This window comes from Hippichthys cyanospilos, chromosome 10, assembly GCF_059441005.1.
Source record: "Hippichthys cyanospilos isolate Australia breed blue-spotted pipefish chromosome 10, RoL_Hcya_1.0, whole genome shotgun sequence".
NCBI lineage: Eukaryota > Metazoa > Chordata > Actinopteri > Syngnathiformes > Syngnathidae > Hippichthys > Hippichthys cyanospilos.
The window spans coordinates 9433556-9454766 of NC_142378.1; the positions used below are offsets into that span (position 1 = coordinate 9433556).

Sequence of the window (21211 nt, forward strand, 5' to 3'; positions counted from 1 at the left end):
CTCAACAGACTCTAGGCCTTGCCTGGGCAATTCAAACCGCCTTCACAGATTGCAATAATATCAACAAAGAAATTCTCCAAGGGAGACTATTCATCAATGAATGTTTGTAAGTGAAAAGGCGGGTATAAAAAGACCTCAGTTATACCTAAATGTCTACTTTGTAGTTATTGAGTTCGCATTTCATTTCACCTGTTTCCTTACTTTTTCCAAGTAAATGATGCATTGACTTAACAATTTGTAACATTAATATTCATAAGCTAGATGGATATAAATGGGCCTTCACAGCTTTGAAGGACCAAAAAAAGAGTGTCTTACCTTAGAGAAACTTCAGTATATTCACACCTGGTTCCATTGTATTACTTGTTTCTCAGTAGGACTATTTTCCCACTAAAATTAAGGGAAAAAAACACACAATTACAGTCAGAACATTTCTAGCTTAATAGTTTTGTCAAGAAAATCTGTCTGGGGAAGTTAAGCCACCAAAAAAAACATTACTTCTAGGAGTTCTGCTGGTTTCACATGAGCAGTGATATGGAAAAAAAAAGTTCATCACAGGGATTAAAACATACCAGTTGGTTGTTTTGTTTGTATTTTAAGCCATTAAAGTTTCCACCAGTCCACCCTAATCTGATTTTAATCATGCAACAGCAATGATGTAATAAAATGGTGCAACCTAAATGACCCAGACGTTTTGGGAGCCTAACATAACAGTTGAATTCTTAGTTGGTACTCAGCCCAAATAAATACAAGGACAAGTGTAGTACTTCGCTACTAAATGAGCAACACGTGTGAATACAAGTTGGCAGAAATTGCACTTTCCACCACAATACTGTGGCACTTTTCTGTTCCTGTTCTTCATCTTACTTCTGTTTTGTTCAAAATATGCATAATCAATATTCACTCCCACACCAAACAATTCTCTAATGATGAATGAATTAAGCCAATTACTACTTCACTTAGCCATTTTCTATTGTTAAAAGTTAATAATTTGTGTATATGTATTTAACGTGATAATGACTTTATTTTTATTGTACTTTTAGTACATTTACAAACACATTTTTCCACATGTAACCCTAAAGCACAGAAGATTTTCAGTCACCAGCAACTGGCAAAATGAGTTTTTAAAGGTAATTATTGCATGTGAAAAATATATTTGGTTATCAAATTAAGTATAGACAAAATAAAAACGTTTTACTGCTGAAAAAAAACTAAATAAATTATTCCTTTAAAGGGCACCCCGTTGAGGGAGCAAAATGCTTGAGGGTAATCCAGCTGTAATGTGAAATCTATTAACACTATATATTGCCTTTATGATTGTACTGTAATTCTGTGTGTTATTGTTATGAATATGCATAAAAAGAAAGTAAGTGATACTTCTGAGGTATTTGGGGAGGAAAATCACATGCATTGAAAATCACATGCATTCATATGCATTTGCTCCATACAGTTCAATTGTATTAAAATGTCAGTAAAATGAGGTCATAGGAATTAGTGGGGGAGCAGCCAAAATCTTTTCTAATCATTAAAATATAGAAAGATAACAAGACACTGTGTAAGCTACATGGCCTGCATAGTTGAAGATGGCAACAGTGAAGTTATGTAAAGTTATCTGCGGAAGGGAGGAGGGCATCCTTGATTCCAGCCATAGTCTGAGTTGTGTCCTGAGTACAACCTCATTGGACAGCTGGAACAATAGCAACAGAGGCTTTCCAAAGGGCAACATGTACAACAGGAAGACTAGAAGGACAAACAAATGATTCTATACATTCTACAGTATATGGTAATATTAAAATTCAAAAGTACTTTGTGGTACATTTTAGGTAGGTGGGTGACTGAGCTGCCAGTCTTTTTCTTTTCTTTGCAAGAAGCAGATTAAAGTTCAAGACAGGAAGGGCCAGGTTTAGGCAAACAGGAAAAGTGATGCGAGGAAATGAACGACGTCAGAAGCCAGCCCACTACTCACAATCTGCTAAAAGTCAAATTCAGAGCCAGTGCAATTATGGAATCTTCGCTCTGGTCACCAATGAAACTAGTACTTTTGACAGGTATGTGAATCAAGTCAACTTTATGTGGTTTAAAAAGGAGGGATGTTAACATTAACAGATTTACTGTACTATTTACAATACTACAAGACTGCCTTCAAATGGTTTATTTAATGTATGTGAAAATAGAGGCATGAAAATATCTGGTTTGTATTCAAGAGTACACTTTTGTGTTTGTGTCTGCTCAGCATGGCTCTCCACGATGATGGACCCCTGCCGATCCGCTAACATTTGTGATTCTTGCCACAAAAATGCAACATGCAAGGCTTTGAATGGCTCGAATGAGGCTTGCTTTTGTGACCATGGATATACAGGAGATGGGACAACGTTTTGCAACGGTGAATATCAATCCACTAAAATATTCATATGGCCATTGAATACTTTAGTTTGATTATTGATCATCATTGTTTGCTTTCTTGTTTGGACGCTTTTTATGAATGTCAACGTTTAGTTACATATCTAAAAAGTAATGTCAAGTCTCATTAAACAAATTTGCTCATAAGTAGAGAACTTACTAGCAATGTAATATAAACCACAAAACAATTTGTAACTACCGTAATTGAAAACTCTCAAAATTTTACTTGAGGAGCCTTTAAATGCATGTGTCACATGGAATGAAAAATTATTAATTGAAACATTAAACTAGGGCAAAAAAAGTCCCTGCTGTTAAAGATAAAATATACCCTCCCACTTGCCGCAGTGACTATAAATAAGTAAAAATAAATAAATGAATATAAATTATTATAGCTACATGTGTATACATTAAGCAAACAAACAAAAAAGCAAAATAGATCAAATTTCTAAATGTCTTTTAGGCCAAAATTTTCCTCAGAGTAATTTGTGCTCCCCACTATTTTAGAACTGTAAAAGAGGCTTGATTTATTCAAGGCCAATTTTTGGCAGAAAAAAATATATTATTAAAAAATATTTGCAATGCATTTCAATAGATGTCAATTAGATGGTGGTTTTCGCTGTTCAGGCCAGCCTGGTATGCATCCCCCATTTATCAGTAAGTAGATGGTTTAAAAAAAAAAAAAATCTGATGTGATTCACAGAATTAAAACTAATGTGTGTGTGTGTGTTACAAGTAGTTGAATGGGTGTCATTTATAAACTGGCTGTATCATGAAAATTTATCTGTGACATATTGGTAATTTAATATCTTATGAAATTACTTTTTTTTTTGGTGGCTATTTTTCTAGCCAGGAAGCGAAAAGACTGGTTCACTTAAACCCCACCTCCCACAGTGTGGCTGCCACATCCCCTTCATGACATTGTTTGAAAGGTGACTGAAGCCCATGAAACAATAACTGGTAATTGAGATGGGAGAACATATTGAGCAACCTTATATCCTAGATCTAGAGTCTGATTAAGAATTTGGTAAACTAGCCATGCAGCTGAGTGAGCCTTAGACATAGACTAAGTAACTAAGTAGCAAACAAACCTGCCTGTCTATCTGGTAGGCATATAATTATATGAGAATAAGGATACTACAATATCACCATTATATCTCATAATAATGACATCCGAATGAAACTGGCAAAAAGTGAAAAATGCATTGCAATATTTTCATGATTGTGAAACATAATAATTGTTGATCGTGGCTGAGACCTCATTATTTGTTGCGTGGTGCACAATCTTAGGTTCAAAAAGTGAAAGTTTTACCAGTACACAAACTTGCTCAACAGATTTATTGTATAGGCAAGATTAAATTTAAAGTAAAGCAATGTCAAGAATTGTTAGGTATAAACAGACTTCTTTCGTCGTTTTGCTTTTTAGATATCATTTGAATGATTGTCACTTGTACATCCATAGCTTGGAGAAACACAATCTGAGATGCCGCTCCTTCCTCATGTGAAATTAGGATATGACAGCATGTGCAAGCAATCAACAGATGCCCAATGGGCTCATCTCATGTTTTTATTAATTGCACATTCCTCAATCCTCAATTTTCATCCTCCATTTACTTTCTCCCACCAGAATTTCCTTCATGGGTTGAGGAAACTGATAATGGAGCAAGAAGAGATGGTACCAGTTCAGTTTTAGTTCAGATATCTGGTTTAGTATAACTAACTCCCTCTGGAAGGGTAAATAGAACAGGGACGGCAGATGCAACTTTGCCTATTGCATGAACTCGCTCGCACTCGTGACAGCAGTAATGTTATTGTAGGTCGAAGAATTGGCAGTAACAAAGGTAGCAGCAATCGTTTGAGTAGTAGTTTTAGCGATAGCAGCAGCAGTATGTTAGCAATAGTAGTAAGAGTAGGTCACAAACCGTCAATTCATCCCGGTTCCAACATTGAATCAGGTGCCCGCTTACAGCTGGACACCGACACACTTAAATAAAGCCCCTCCCACCCCGCATGCACAGACCTGAAATTAATTATTTGCAATCACCCTACCCACAACTTCATCTGGGTCAATACTCACAGGTAACACAAATGACCACAAAATAAATTTAAGTTCAGTCAGTGGGAAAGTAGGACAGTACAAGTATGGATTAAAACTTTCACTTCAAGTCCAGCATCTTTTATGGTCCAATTGGTACACGCCCATTTTCATATGTTGCCTTTGAAGAGCAACAAGACTTCAGCAGAAGATCAGTCAGACATCTCTCAATTTAAGATAGCCAGTGCTCTTCGATACTCGATTGTAGCTGCAACACAAGGATCGCATTACATTTTTTGAGGAGCGGACATCTAGGAACATTGCAATAAAGAGACATGGGATGAGACAACCTCTGTATGCAAAGTTAAAAAGAGTTCCAAAGTTTAAGAAATGTTTCTATTGATTGAACATATAAACACATCACAAGATTTCAAAACAAAACAGAAGAAACAAATTGTTTTACTCATCATGTTAATACTCTGGTAGGTGCACATATGCAAACACATTTTCCAAAAGAAAACACACTCATCTTAACACAGGTATCGTTAACTATTATACACATGACGTTCAAACCCTTTTCAGATATAGGCACATACTGTAGATATATGAAGAAAGAAAAATAAATACAAAAAACAGTTCCCCTAAAACTACAAAAGCAACCCTCAGACAAAAAATAAATACATTAAAGTATCATCTAGTAACTGTTTCTTAATTGGATTTGGTTACTGTATGCAGATGTGTTGTGCTCATGTGTGGATTTTGTTTTATGCAAGCATGACTGCATGGCATGGGGAAAAGTGACCTCGCAATTAAGGGCAACATAAAGAATTTCCAAGTGTATTCCCACATGTGCACATTCAATATGTTAACCGGATGCACATCTACACAAAAGGCTTGTTTGAACTTTACTCAAAGCACGCTTGTGTCAATGACGCAACCAAGGCAGAAACTCAGTTATTGGTTGGATATTGAGGCAATGGGCTGACGGTAATGACGACTTCAAAAAAAGACGGACCAAAATGACGTACCACCAAAAAACAGGTTTAAATTTGGTTGACACTCTAAATCCATTATTTAAGTTAAGCCTGCTTGCTTTTTTTGCAATATAAAAGTATAAAACACCTCTCTTTTTGATGGTGGCGCAGATGAAACATGAAAGTGAGCATGCAGGCGTGATCGCTTGTGTCGGAACGACTGCTAAAGCATCCTGTGCATGCTGCGAGGTATTTCCCTTTTAAGTCCTAGTCACCTCTTATGAGAAGGCAGGATATCCCCTCCTGGACAACCTTTGTGCACAAAGTCCAGATGTGAGGAAAGGCACAGTATTTGTCATACAGAGACACATGTAAACAACAGTGGAAATTGGGGGTCAGTCTGTTCCAGTAATTTGCTTGGGCAGACACAGGTCACGTCAGCATCATCTGAAATGATTCCAGGCGCAAATCGGCTGTTAAATTAATAGTATTTATAGTAAGATTAAACACACAAACCCAAACCCTTCCAGAGCAAGGACATTATATGTAATTTTTTTGCAAGATTGTTTCTCTGAGCCAAACCTAAAACTGCCTTGTTTATGGCAGTGAATCCTATGTTTACACAGCATCCATCTATTTGATGCATTTTATTTTTCTGTGCTTTTCTGGCAGTAATTTAGTTTAAAATGGTTTGCATTCTTTCCTTTGTGAAAAAAGCTGCACAATACAAAAATAAAATATATGGGAAATAATGAATCCATCACGCATAGAAGAGCCAACTACCAAAGAAGGAAATACAACTTCTGAGAATACAATACAGAATAATCATAGCATCACTAGTTTACCATGCATTAAAACCTCAGTCATGCCACTGGATCGATCTGATTGGATGTTTCATGTATTGAAACATGTATTTCCTCTCTTGTATTGGTACTGAATGCAATTTTGTGTTGTCTTCTGTTGTCACTGAGTCATCGAGCCAAGAGATGAACTGAAATAATGCAGAGATGGTTTCCCAGGTAACAGTGTTTTTCTCTTTATGCCACAGATGACAATGAATGCCTGAATGTGACAAACATCTGCGGCAGCAAAGGCAACTGCACCAATACAATTGGCAGTTACTACTGTACGTGTTTGCCAGGTTACATTTCAACTGGACAGGACAAGTTCCAGACGAACGATGGCACCGAGTGTACAGGTAATGGGAGATTCTAAAACCCTTCAGTCTGCATGATCACCATCACATCACAAAAAGACTTGAGGAACAGACGAAAATTGTGACCTCCAGCAATGATGAGAAACTGCATCTGTTTTCAAATTCAGTTGGATTCTCCTGCTCTAGTATCTACACCCAAATTAGACCTAAGTTCATTTTCCACCATAAACAGAAATTTAACAAGACTTTTGGAGATGTTGTTTTAAGCTCTTCACACATGCCTATTTTTTTGTTCATCACACTTTTTTGACATGCATTTCCTGAGACTTAACTTATTCATCAACACCCAACATATTCCTAAAATTGAGAGCATGAGTGCTAGTGTTTTTTACATTGTTTCAATTTCAAATGCAAATCATACTACTTTTTTCAATATCATTCCATATATTTAATATAATTTCAGTTATTTCACAATTGCATGTTTCATTGTTTTCCATTTAGCAAGTTAGCCTTGACACACAATTTCACACAGAAATTAAAGTCAAGAATTTCTAAATTCTTGGCTTTAATTTCTCCAGAAAGTGTTTGCTACTATGTGATTTTTTTTCATGTCAAACCACACTCAGATAATGAATTAATTCACTTTTCCGCTGTGTTGATTTTTTAGGCACACTTGACTAGCTGACCACTGATCAATGTATGGTTTGATGTGGCACAGTCCTGCGGTTTAATACTTTAGGAAAAAGACATTATTCCCTTTGAGAAAAAACTTTAATGTTGCTTCCTATCAGTGGAGTAGCTTTTAATTGCCGTTAACATGGTTCACATAATTTAATAATTTCAAAATGAACATTAACATTGAAGATTAAGGTGATTATCGCCCAAAATGATAATTCTGAAAATTAGCATCAACATTGATTAAAGCCTTAAGATGTTTAACGAATCTTGTTATGTGTGATTTCCTTTGTGTCATGATGGTAATGTATTTGCAAATTACTGATTTACTTTCTCGACTCGTGCGAATGCAGTCGAGCAGCTGTTAGGTGTTAGTTGCTGGAACAACGTGTGAATGTGCAAACTGTTTTGTCTTTCATTGAACTATGGAGGATAAACACATTGGAGGTGCTTCTTCCCCGGGCCTTTCGCTTCCTCCCCATCTGCTGCTCTGAGAATTCACTCGAGAACTTTGGCTCAATATGCACAGTGAACAATAACACCTTCGATTCAAATGTGCAATTCTGTAATTCTCAGCCCACACATACAATTTCCTTATACACCAGTACAATGAATATAATGCAGAGATTGATCATCAATTACCAATATTTAAAGCTGATATTCATTTCAAGGAATCAAGGAATATTTATTGCGGTATGAGGGATTTTTTTTTTAATAATCCAAGCCAAATACAAATCCCAACACTTAACTTCATTCATATTGCTTCAGATAGCTGAAACAAGACAGAAATCTTGTTCTGTGGCTTATGACCCCCCCCCCCCACCCCCCCACCCCCACACACACACACACACACACACTTATCTCTCACAATCCCCTCAACATGCTTCCCTGCAAACCACAAACTTCATTTTACTCAACCTCTGTCAGTGATCATGACGTTGAGAATTAGCAGCTAGCTGGGTGTTAATCTGCATACTGCTTAGTTCCCAAATGTTTTCTTGCATATTTTAGCCTAGAAGAAAAGTAGGATAAATGCAAAATTTATATAGCATATTTAACACTCAAGCTAATACTATGTGCTTTTCATGGTTCGGTAGTGTCTGTGCTCTGACTATATTTGTATGCATTAAGCCATATATGGCTTTCATTACTGATTTTCTCTAGCTCTTGCACGGCTAACCAATCAGATGCGCGCTATTGGCAGAAGAGTGCTAAGACGAGGCTCCTTAACAGTCTCAGTCAGATCCTGCATTCAAGTTTAATTCTCCATGATTAGAGAGGTATAATGACGGAGTTTATCAGCAGTATGATCAATAAAAGAGGCTTATGCCGATATACACTAATATGGCCAAAATCGGCCTCGATAATCGTCCTGGACGTTACTCTGTATATACCAACGTTAAGGTATTTTATTCTATTCTATAATAGAAATGTTTTGTCCCACCTCAAAAAGGATGATTACCCATCATTAATAGAAACGATATTTTGGGATGAAATTGTTCTCAATTACAATGCGGAGATTTTATTATATGTCATTTCATTATGTTATGTGCTTTACTCTCTCATGTGCAGAATCTGCTTTAATCACATTGAGTTGACTTTAAACTGAAGGTAAGCTCTTTGTGTGCATTATTCAGACATTGATGAATGTGAGGCAGGACAAGCATGCGGACCGAACTCGCACTGCCATAATATCAATGGATCTTTCTATTGCACTTGTCAGCGTGATTACATCCCAACTTCTGGCACTAAGCACTTTCATCCAGAGCAAGGTGGAAAATGTAAAGGTCAGTATGAGAAGGAAGAATACACATGCACACTCACCGCATTTGCTCATATTTAGGTTTTATACAAAGATACTTCCATACTGGCAAATATTGCCAGCTACCTACAATATGAACCCTCTGCAAATATTGATGTTGCATAAAATCCAGAAAAACTGTATTGCTTATAATGATTTTGATAATTGTTATTTTTCAGATCATCCCCAAAAACATTGCCATGACAACATTGGGTGCATCACACAGACTGTCAATAAAACACTTAAATATGTAAGTACCCACTAGCAGTTTATTTTTGAAACTACAGGCATGGCACATTCTGAATACTTTCTATGACCAGACTACAGAAAACTAACAGTGGCAATGCATTGGACTGATGTTGCAAAGGTCTCAGGCGATACACTTGATTAGGTATACCTGCACAATCTAGCTAATGCAAAAGCCACTGTAGATCTAATAAGCGGCTATTGCAAACATGATGATAAAATACAATTGAATTTGTATGGCGCCAAATCACCTGATCAACTCATCCCCTCGAGCAATGTGACAAATAAGTTTTCGAAGGAAAAAAAGGATGCATATTAACTAGGCCGATAGCACCTTGCACAGGAAGCAGACAACAGTGATTATGTAAGAGGAGTGTATGAAAAGCAATCATCCTGTATAAGAAGCGTTGATGCATGTCCCAAACAAAAGAGTTTTTCTACACTGGGATAAAAGCACAATAGTTGGAGCAGGTGTACAAACCTTGACAGGGAGGCTGTAAAATAAATGTTCAGAAGTATTTTATTCATTTTAGTTCTACTAAGGCTTAAAACTTTTCATGCATCCTTTACATTATCTATGACAGAATTCAAACCCTCAACACTCCTGTCATAATGGAACAAATAATAGGAGAATAATACCAGAGTAATGCCAGAATAGTAATCTACTTTTCATACATCCATGACTAGTGTTATCAACAAAGACAAAATTTCATGTAAAATATGGTAACTATTGTTATAAATGTAAATATAATATAAATGTGAAGTATAAATATTATCCAAATGTAAAATTTATCCACAGACACAGGGGCTTTTATTTTTTTATTTCATTTGATTTAAATTTTTAATTGAAATTTACTACCCTAAAAATCTGAAGTTTTGAAAATTGCTTGCTAATGTTTACGTTGCAATGCTAATGAGTGACCAAAGTTACCTTTTTTAGGTTCAGCTGAAAAGTGTTGATTTAGAGATACAAAGATTCCGCCCGACATCAGCAATATAAAATGGCATTACCAATGTGAAAGAAACCACAAATACAATTTGAATCGTTATGTACACATGCAAAACTTGTCAGAAAAGATAAATCTTCATTCAATGATCCTTCTGAATTAAATGCCTTTACTTAAACAAAAAACAAATAGTCTCAAATGCACAAGACAGAACATCCATATTAAAGTCTCGATACAGGCTGCGTGTGTTATCAAATCAACTACAGTTGAACAATAACAGGAATTGGCGGATTGGACAAAAACCAAAGAGGTTGTCAGGACGCTACCTATTTGGAATCGGGACATAACAATATGGCCGGTGAAATCCACAAGGACCAGCTATAAAAGGGACAAAACTGGAACTGCCCTGGTCAAATCAGGACATCGGGTCACCCTGGTTTAAAGGTGAAGAAGTGTGGAGCAATTTAATAAAACCTAACCATTCTTTATCCTATCTTAGAACTTCTGTTTCTATTTTCTCCAATCGAAATGAAAAGTCCCGCTGAATGAAATGTTAGTTGCTTTTTTTGCTGCCCTTTTAGATGAGCAACCTGACTGAGCCCCTAAGCCTACTGAATGAAATTGCTCAGCAGTCATCCGGGGATCTGACCTCTGTGGAAGTGATTGCGTACGTCGAGGCCTTGAGCCGGTCCCCATCATTGCTGGCCAGAGGAGGAAAGGCTCAGCCCGTCGAACCGGCTGTAGTCCACTCAACTCTCACGGTAATCCTCACTCACTTGTTTCATTTACCTCACTCACAGTTTTGACCAGGGCACCCCGTATCTTGATTTGTGGCAGGAATAACGTGAAAATGCTCTTGTCAACAGAAATTTGTTCAAGCTGTAAACAACTTGGTGGAGAAGGATGAACTGGTGGCGTGGAGCAGGATTAAAGAGGAACGCCGGGAACGAACCATCACCAAGCTGCTGCATACGGTTGAAGAAAGTGCTCTTTATTTGGCTAACAGCCTCCAAACTCCCAATGAGCTTCAAGTTAAAGATACACAAATGGGTAAGGTCTTTATTTACACTTTGAGTTGTGTTGATCGTTCCTGTTATCTGCCATTACTCTTCCACAGAAATGAGACTGTTCACCTTTAATGCCAACAAAAAAGCCACGTTGTCATCCACCATGGGAGGGGACAGAATGACCCTAACTCCAAAAATGAGACCAAAGGAGGATAGCAATGGTGAGTCTCCTTTCAGTTAAATGTCAAAAAATACTGATCTAGCCAAACCTGCTGTTACATATCAGCAATTGCAATGGAAGTCGAGATGTTAAGTGCAACACTAAAGGATAGCTGGCTTATATTAGCTGCTCTGGTTCATCCGAAAAGATTTCCTTAAGTTTAGGACAAAGCTGTCAGATCTTCCTTGTTAAACTCAACCAAGAACTCCTCCAAGAATGTCCTCCAAGGGTTTGACGATATTAGGTGACATTATATTCAGTGACTGATTTTACATCTTGCAGCTATTTAGCTAGCTATACCTGCATGCAAAAGACTGCTTGGTGTCATTATTTAAATCAAATCATTATCAAATCATGGCAGAGCTAGCTGCCCATACCACAGGCAAACGGACTACCAGAGGCCGAGTTGCCTGCATGCTAGCTGGTAGCTCGTGGCACTCACCATAGTATGGAAATTCCTCCAATGACCTGGTGGGATATATTTCAGCCATTGGAGGCTTTAAGCAACAGTATGTAGTGGCTAGATTTGGTCAAACTCAACTTCTCTAACAGGGGCGTAAGTTGACAGATGACAGGGTTGTTAACATTCTGTTGTGTGTGTGATTTAAAAGCCATCTTTGACTTTACAGACACCCCACATTTACAATTGTAACTGAAAATAAAGTTGAGATGGGTTCAGCGAGCGACTATGAATCCAAAACATGTAGTTTTTTTTTTTTTAGTATTTAATATTTATCTATGGCTTAAAAGGAATACCAAAAAACTATGAAAGGGAAATATATATGTCTGGAATATTGGAATTTGAGAGACTGCGAATCTCTCTATTGTGAAATTTGACACTCCTTGTCGGTCAGCAAAGACAGCCGAAGAATGAGGTTTGACCGTCGTCATTCGTTTGCTCAACTTGTGTTGTCCATCAGAGAGCGTGTCAGTGGTGTTTGTGCGATATGACAGCATGGGAGACATCCTGAAGCCCAACATCGACCCGGGTGTCAGCGACAACTCGCGCTATGCAGAAACGGGGGAAATCATTGTCAATTCCCAAGTGGTGGCAGCGGCCGTCAAACCTGCTGACGTCTACCAGCTTGACCATGTCATCTTCACTCTGAGGCACGTTGAGGTAAAGATGAATGTGCACGCTGTCTTTCACTCAATTTGCTGCTGCTGCACTTTTCCAGCACAGAACCTTTTTGGGGGGGAGTTCCCCTTAATATCTGCGCTTTCTGCTGCCGTAAGCATCTTTGGGCTATAGCTTAACGAAACACGGCTTCCCAGTAGAATGTCATTCGGTTTGAAAGATTAGATACAAAACACCAGTAAACATCATAACTACTGTGAAACTTTTATCTGTAGTGGTCCCTGTAAACAAATGGAGTCTTATGAAGAAAAATTAGGGCTGAAAGGAATTAAGTGAGGAATTAAAAAAAAGTGCAAACTGTGAATTGTGCAATATTTCACCTATGAAAATGTCAGCTAAGCAGAACCGATTTTTTTTAAAAAGAACAGAAATTTGTGAAAACCGAATATTTTGGCAAGCTATTCAACTTCAAGACTCGAATTACAGCAATGAAATGTAGCGTATACACACATAGATTAGTGACTTATATTACCAGTCAAAAGTTTGGAAACCCCCTCTCATTCAGTGTTTCTTGTTTTTTTCTATTTCCTAAATATCAGAGTAATTCCTTTACTAATACTAATACTATTTGACACTATGAAGCAATATTGATGTAATTATTTGGTATTTTGTATAAATGTTAACAAAATAGACACCTTTTACCCAGATAACAGCTTTGCTCATTTTGTTTTTTCTCAGCTTTAAATTGTCTATCTTTGTGTAGCGCTTTTCTTTTCTCCTCAAAAGTGTTTTACACTGACTACTCATTTGCATACTATTGATGATGCAGCAATTGGAGCAACTGGGGTTTCAGTTTCCTGGTCAAGGACACTTTGAAATGGTCGCAATGGTCAGGGGTTGGGGTGGCACGGTGGAAGAGTGGATAGTGCGTCCGCCTCACAGTTCAGAGTCTAGTTCGCTCAGGCTTCCCTGTATGAAATTTGCATGTTATCCACGTGCCTCTGTGGGTTCTCTCTGGGCCCTCCAGCTTCCTACCACATTCCACAAACATGCACGTTAGGTGAGTTGGCCAATCCAAATTGCCCTTAGGTGTGGTTGTGAGTATGTATGGTTGTTTGTCTCGATGTGCCCCGCAATCGGAGGGCAACCAGTTCAAGGTGTCCCCTGCCTACTGCTCGCTGACAGCTGGAATAGGCACCAGCGAGCCTACTGAGAATTGAATTCCTTGATATTTTTTCATCATGAGAATTAGAAGTTGCTTCCAAATTTTGACTCATTCTGTAGTTGGAATTAAGAGAATCACATTTTGGTAGAGTTTGTGTAGTATAATCCAGTAGTAGTAATATACTGGATTATTATTTTGTTGACATTTGACTTTGACTGAGCCAAGTGCAAAAATACTCAATAAAGAATAACATCCTACAACCTAAATTTTACATCTTTTGTGACATTTAATACAGTCACAGCAATGCTTTAAGTTGCATTTCATTGACATTCAGATGCATTGTTTTGGTCCCCTTCGCTGTAATGTACTCCTTCTCAAATAGTGGGCCATGCCATTGGGCCGCAGGGGGGCATGCAGGGAAACAGTCTTTGCTTTTGCACCGTGTGGTCGAATTGCGCACACCAGGTGATGCTGTGCCACTTTCATTGTGAAAGTCTAAGATTTGTGTTCCAAATTCATTACAGACATCCACCTAACTGTATCTTTTGTTCATTTCTCTCCTCCAAAGCCTGTCGACCTCAAAACCGATGTGACCAAATGCGCCTTCTGGAAGTACACAACTGACACTCTGCAGGGTCACTGGGCCACGGAAGGTTGCGAGACCACGCACGTCAACAGCAATGCGACAACATGCACTTGCGACCATCTCACACACTTTGCTATCCTCATGTCCTCAGGGAGAGCCAATGTAAGAGTTCATCTGTAATGCTGGTTAATACACCACAGAATATAATTCACAGTCGTTGTTTGCAATGCCGAGTGAAAACACAGCTTCAACTGTCAACACGCTGCTCATTTCTCTCTGTCAGTTCATCGCCCACCAAACGGTCCTGACCCGCATCACCCAGCTGGGGATGATCATCTCTCTCATCTGTCTGTCCATGTGCATTTTCACCTTCTGGTTCTTCAGCGAGATCCAGAGCACGAGGACCACCATTCACAAGAACTTGTGCTGCAGTCTATTCATGGCCGAGTTCATCTTCCTGGTGGGGATCAACATGAACACGCACAAGGTGATGGCACAGAAATTGGATAGTCACTAACGCAGCCTTTTCCAAACCACACACCGATGAAAATCCTTAACAAAGTCTAAAATAATATTCAATACAAACTCTATTTAGTGACTTCAATATTGAAGCACATAGTCCAGCTGTTGTTTTTATGCTAGTGCTGGGCAATATGCTGATACACTATATCGCAAAGACACTAGAAAAAAATATATCATGTCACTTTTCTGCTATTATAAATCAGGAAAGTGAATCATTTGTGATGCGTTTGCACAAAACCAGGCTTATGCCCGCTAAGGTTGAGTTATTGACGAAAGTTTTCAACAAAGATGTCCATTTTGGGTTTCTGAAAAAGCAACCTTTATAAGGTCTCAATTTACATGTCCCAGCAGCCAAACCGTTCGAATTGTAATGGAAGTATATCAACGTTAGGGATTAGTAGACAATATGCACTGTTGAAAGATTGAGGCCAAATTTTAAAATGTGTTTTTCTCAAAACTATGGATTTCAACTTTGCAACATTCACTTTGCTGTGACTTAGACTCTAAATTTTAAATGTAATTAAGTGAAGAATACAAGTTTTATGAAAATGCATCACTTATACCTTTTTTTTTTCTAATCCGTGAGCATCTGTATTGAAATAGTCCCAACAAATTTAAGGTCGCTACCCACACAGTGACTTTTTAAAGGTTGAAAAAAGTAAAGAAAGGGAGAAAAATCAACATGCTAATTGTCCCTCAGTAGGGTGTTTGGGAATAGAACAATGTTATTATCTTTTTAGTCATGATTTAACGTGCTATTCAAAATTGAGCTTCATTTTCTACAATGAGAGCAGGGTATTTTTTTCACATATTACAGTTACTTCATTGCTTTTTAGATTTGTATCTATCATTTTTATTGTCTTGTTATATGGCGATATAATTTAGGTTTTATGATTACTTGGTTGTGGTGGTGCTGGAAATGTGTGAGGCTAACATGAAAAATCAACATTTAGCAACACTTTTATATGTTTTGCAGGTCATTCAAATGGCCTTTCAAATGAAATATTTCCTCTCTCTCTCTTTCTTTGTTTTCTGGCAGCTCTTTTGCTCGGTTATTGCGGGGCTGCTGCACTATTTCTTCCTGGCGGCCTTTGCCTGGATGTGTATCGAGGGCATCCATCTGTACTTAATAGTGGTTGGCGTCATCTACAACAAAGGCTTCCTGCACCGTAACTTTTACATCTTTGGTTATGGAAGCCCGGCAGTGGTCGTGGCCATCTCAGCCACGTTGGGTTCCAAATATTATGGCACTGATAAAATGTGAGCATGTAATTTTTTATCATTTTATTTGATGACATGCATACAAAGATGAGAATGGGCTGATAAATGTTTGCACATAGGCGATCACTGAAACTCAAATGACACTTTTTAGGTTGAAAACAATCGACTGAGTGAACAAGGTTGGATTTAAAGTAAATGAGTTAAAGCTAAAAATAAATGCATGTGTTGCACATATGCACACAAATAGATTACGGTACTTCTCCTTGTACAAGTCAAGGTTTTTTTCCTCATTTTCAACCCCCATATTGGGAGGGTCGATTTATACCCGCATAACTCAAAACCAGATCAATTTTCTCTACATATCTGTGTTTGAATAACATTAATTTGAATGGGAAACAAGTAATATCATGTCATTTAAAAGACTTAAAATTATTATATTTTACAAAGTATACTATAGCGCATTTGCACTTTCAAATGCGCTTTTGACATGAGCAGCATTATTGCCTCAACAACAAGGCTGCGTGGATAATTTTTCAGGCAGATTTCGACCCATTATGAAAAGGAAAATTTGGCTTAAATTGTCAAGACAAAAATGCGACAGCAGTGCCATGGCACGCGTGGATGTCATCAGGTGGGGTCAGAAACTCAGCAAAGACCATTGTTTGGGTAAAGAATGATTCAACAAAGCATTTCTAGAGACCTCCATTTCAAACAAATTGCCGCTTACTGTCCTAGCTTGAACTATGTAATCTGGTACACCATACAAAAATAGTACCTTATGCAAAAATATATCTTATGCATTAATTATAGAGGGATACTTGGACTTAACTCTTTAACAGTACGGCAAACTCTAACAATCACTTTGGCACTTTTACGCAACTGCATGTATATATATATATATATATATATATATATATATATATATATATATATATATATATATATATATATATATATATATATATATATATATATATATATATGTATATATATATATATATATATATATATATATATATATATATATATATATGAAGCATAGAAGCATATACATGTCAATAAGTGAAGCTATTATTGTCCAGCAAACAAAACTCCAATGGATGCCACACATCCTTGTTGAGTCGCTGATCCAAACAAGGCTTTATTGATTTAACTCAGGAGAGATAGAAGTCCAATGATAAAAGGCAGGCAAAATTCAATTAATCAAGGTCGCTAAGTGGTACGTCTTGTTTCTGTATTGGAGGTGTTGGCTGAGTACAGAGAACCACTTCATATGGAGCTTCATTGGGCCCGCCTGTTTGATCATCCTGGTAAGTTATTTAAGCAAGTAGCGAGGAAGCTCATGGTCTAAAATGGACGCAAATGGAGACGTGATTGTTTTGATCTCCACTCAGGTGAATCTGCTGGCTTTTGGAGTCATCATCTACAAAGTGTACCGACACACTGTGGTGAAGAAGCCTGAAATAAGCCACTATGAAAACATCAGGTGGGATTATTAATACCTGATCAGACTTGTTGTCCATCTCAGATGTTTTTGTCTATCAGTGTGATTGTGTTGGTTGTTGCTGGCTAGGTCATGTGCCCGTGGAGCCATTGCTCTGCTCTTTGTGCTGGGCGCCACATGGACATTTGGAGTGTTGCACATCCTCTATGAAAGCACGCTCACCGCCTATCTGTTCACCATCACCAATGCTTTCCAGGGAATGTTTATCTTCATTTTTCTCTGCGTGCTATCCAGAAAGGTAATGCTGTCGCTATGAAAGTCGTCTCAAACACACAAGCAAAAATGAAAACCAAACTAGAGTACTTCATCACCATCTTTGCCTAACTGCGTATGAAGCGTTGATAGCTGTACAAAAAAGGATGTAGCCAAGTCGATGGAAATTAAATGGAAAACGGAAATCGAAAATTTCCCGAAACGATAATATTGCAACAACTGAAGCCTACATTTGGGTCATTTTAGACCAGCCATTTTGGCATGGAGTAATACGGCAAAAATAGAAATTTGCGATTTAGAGGGACATTCTAATGAACCGTTCATGTACAATGGATTAATAATGACTAAACTTCGGAACAGAATTGTGTAATTTCTATGGAATTTAGTAAAACATTGCAGCAATGTATGAGAGGATATTTTATCATTGGTTCAAAATTTTCATGTAATCTAATGATTATATATGATGGTGAAATGGCAAATGCATGCCAACATGTCCAGGGTTTAAGGTTTATGAATTCCATTTCATATGTTTATTATGGTTGTCATAGTTTGCATTTCTGTAGCAATTTCCACGAAGCCCCTCCCTTTTTTGTAGCTGGCAAATAATTATATCCTTGTTGTTTCAGATTCAAGAGGAGTACTACAGGCTCTTTAAAAATGTGCCTTGTTGTTTTGAATGCCTGAGATGAATTCAAGCACCAGATCAACTTGAACAATAATGTCTCAAACTACACTATAAAACAGATGTTAAGTGAATGTGAATTACTATTTTCAAATCTCTTAGTCCATACATCGTCTGCTTACATTTTGTTTCTCTGTTTCAATGCATGTAATAAACAAAGTTCATGCATAAAACCATTTACACCAGCAATCAACATACTTTTTTTTTTATTTAATGCATATTTTACTCTAAATAACATAACGGACGTGCACCTGACCCACTCATGTGTCTAAATGTTAAATTAATCATAAAATAGGTTTAGGAAATTAACAGTTTCGTTTATTCACAGGAGTGCTGAAAAAAATCTCAGTTTCCGTTTTGTGCTTCTGGGTGAAATAATAAACAATGGCGCTATCTAGTGGTCGGAATTATCATTCGGGCTCTGTAAAAACATCACTGTCAGTCATATTTTGTTTTTACTTGTTTTTTTCTTTTGCTGATGGTAATAATTGTAAGGGTTGATTCGCCAGTATTTAATGTGTGTCTTTGTGTAATATAAGATTTCCCTTTGTGTCTTCCTTTGAAAACTATTGACTCATTCAAAAACCTATGATGCTCTTCCATAAATTAAAGTAGAGAGTGAGTATATGTACAGTACGTTGTTTCGAATTCTTGTTTTTTAAGGTGTTGACACAACTCATGCTCATTTAATTGGAAAACGTCAAAATAATTCGCGCTATATAAGTGAAAGAACATTTACCATTTACCACAATATTTAACTGATACCGCTAGATGGCAGCACCCAATCGAGTAACTGCACTTGAATGTAATAAAAGTCACCATTCACCATCATTAATGTTTTTTTTTATTTAAACTCAATTCAATTAGCGTTTCAGAAAAAGAGAGAGTAATATGGAGGATATTTTCATAATCTTGCAAAGCTAAGCCTCAGTCTTCATTATCAACGCTACTTAAGGAGTTGTGTGTTCATTTCAGTGGATTTCTCATGAAGTGAAAGAAATGAATAAATCATAAATGTTATTCTAATTTACATAACCAATTTCATGCGCAACTTTAACTTTGGGAAGGGTGGAGATCCCTTTACAAAGTATTAAATCTTTATGGGCTGCATCCATTTTTTTCTTTTTTTTCTTTTTTTTTAACATTTAATGACCACCATATCCATTTGGCATGCACAGTTTAGATTAAATGTTAGGCATTTGCTTGGAATTTAACTTCAACACATTAATAGTTCTCTTTTTACAATTGCATGTGTTCTGTATATAAATAAACTTTTTTTTTGGGGGGTGCAGTTATTTTTTGTTAAACCACCCGTTGCTTATGACATTTTTATTTTTAAAGGGTTGCAATTCTTTTTTTTTTTATCGAAATTGATTTTTTTTTCATAATGTGGTTTATTGAGAAATGAACATCATCAGACAACTTGTTAAAACAATATTGTTTCATCTTGTTATGTAGGCTTACAAACGGACATCTTTCTCTTAAGTTGACATGTTTTGATGTTGTTGTGATTTGTGTCCCTTGTAACCACTGAGAATTTCTCAATTCAGCCATCAAAAGGATAAAGTTTGTTATGTCGAATACCTTTTTTTAATACAGTCGTAAAATAAAAATACTGAGTACTATATGGCCATGTATCTGTTTACTTTACAACTTAATTCTACCAAGGTCCTCGAGGCTGTACACAGATATTCCCTTGCCATCTGACAGATTTGGAGCGTATTTTGCAAGTGTGGACAAATACTGCAAAATCAAAATGTACAACACTGTTAGCCAAAGATGCTGCAACAACATCTCAGATTGAGGGTGTGTGTGATTAAACTACTCTTTTATTGTGTCTTATTTCCTTAAATGATTTATACGGGTCATAGGTCACATGAACTCAGTTGTGTCCAAAGTCTGGCCTCCAGGTCATAATTAGCCCACTCCCTCTGTTATCAAATTAATATTGTGCAGCCCACCAGCACTATTGATCATGGTATAAAATACATGTGTACAGAAAAACTTACTGTATTTTCATGTCCATAAAGTGCTTTTAAAAGTCTTAATTTATCAACAAGATCTCTTTTGATGCGCTGTCATGTGTGCATCTAGTTCCAAAATCTGTAAATATTGCTGAGTGACACACACGAGCGCTCCTCTTGACTGACTGAAAGCCTTCCTTTCCCGCATGCTGCTTATATTAAAAAAAGGAGGACATATGGATACATATGTTAAAGGGGAAAGGGTGTGCTTGAAAGAGGAGGAATGAACGTTAATCAAGACAATAAAAAAAAAAGAGTGTCAACTGACAAAAAAAGAAAATCAGTCCTCACTTGATTGTTGTTGTTTTTTAGGGCGCTAAATTGACATCTTGAATGTGATTTCCAAGCAACTATGTGTGAACATAATTGATTTCAGACCAGAACTGTGTCATCACAATGGAGGCTGCTCACCAAAGATGATCAAACTGGTTTAGTGTTGGTGTGACCATCTTCTGGAAAATAGCTTCAAAATAAAAACATAGCAATGCCCTTCCTGTCACATGTTATTTGTATCATAAGTAAAGTTTATTTTGAAGGACTGGCTGAATTAAAAAATGAGAGAAAAAAATGTATCTGGGATTGATAGTTTGGACAATTAAAAAATTAATAAATAAATAAAAAATTTCGGGAATGAATGAGTCAAATGTTTTGTATTTGTCTTCATTTTTCATTGCACAATTTCAACAGGGCTGTGAAGACCTATTATAGCCTTTCTCTGTTCGGTGCCATGGCATTTTAAGATGATGACTTCCCATCCAGCC

The 21211-nt window shown here is 37.1% G+C and overlaps 1 protein-coding gene across 1 annotated transcript; it reads left to right on the plus strand.

Annotated features, from left to right (window-relative positions):
* The first annotated feature begins 1930 nt into the window (after positions 1-1930).
* Positions 1931-20053, plus strand: adgrl4 (adhesion G protein-coupled receptor L4). The gene is made up of 16 exons (XM_088426692.1): positions 1931-2045; positions 2231-2380; positions 6452-6601; positions 8872-9021; positions 9215-9285; positions 10810-10989; positions 11095-11278; positions 11346-11456; positions 12376-12575; positions 14267-14446; positions 14568-14771; positions 15846-16066; positions 17271-17337; positions 17422-17513; positions 17601-17769; positions 18371-20053. Exons 1-16 carry the CDS (start codon positions 1931-1933, stop codon positions 18431-18433), a joined length of 2307 nt encoding a protein of 768 aa, XP_088282818.1. The 3' UTR covers positions 18434-20053.
* Positions 20054-21211: the final 1158 nt, after the last annotated feature.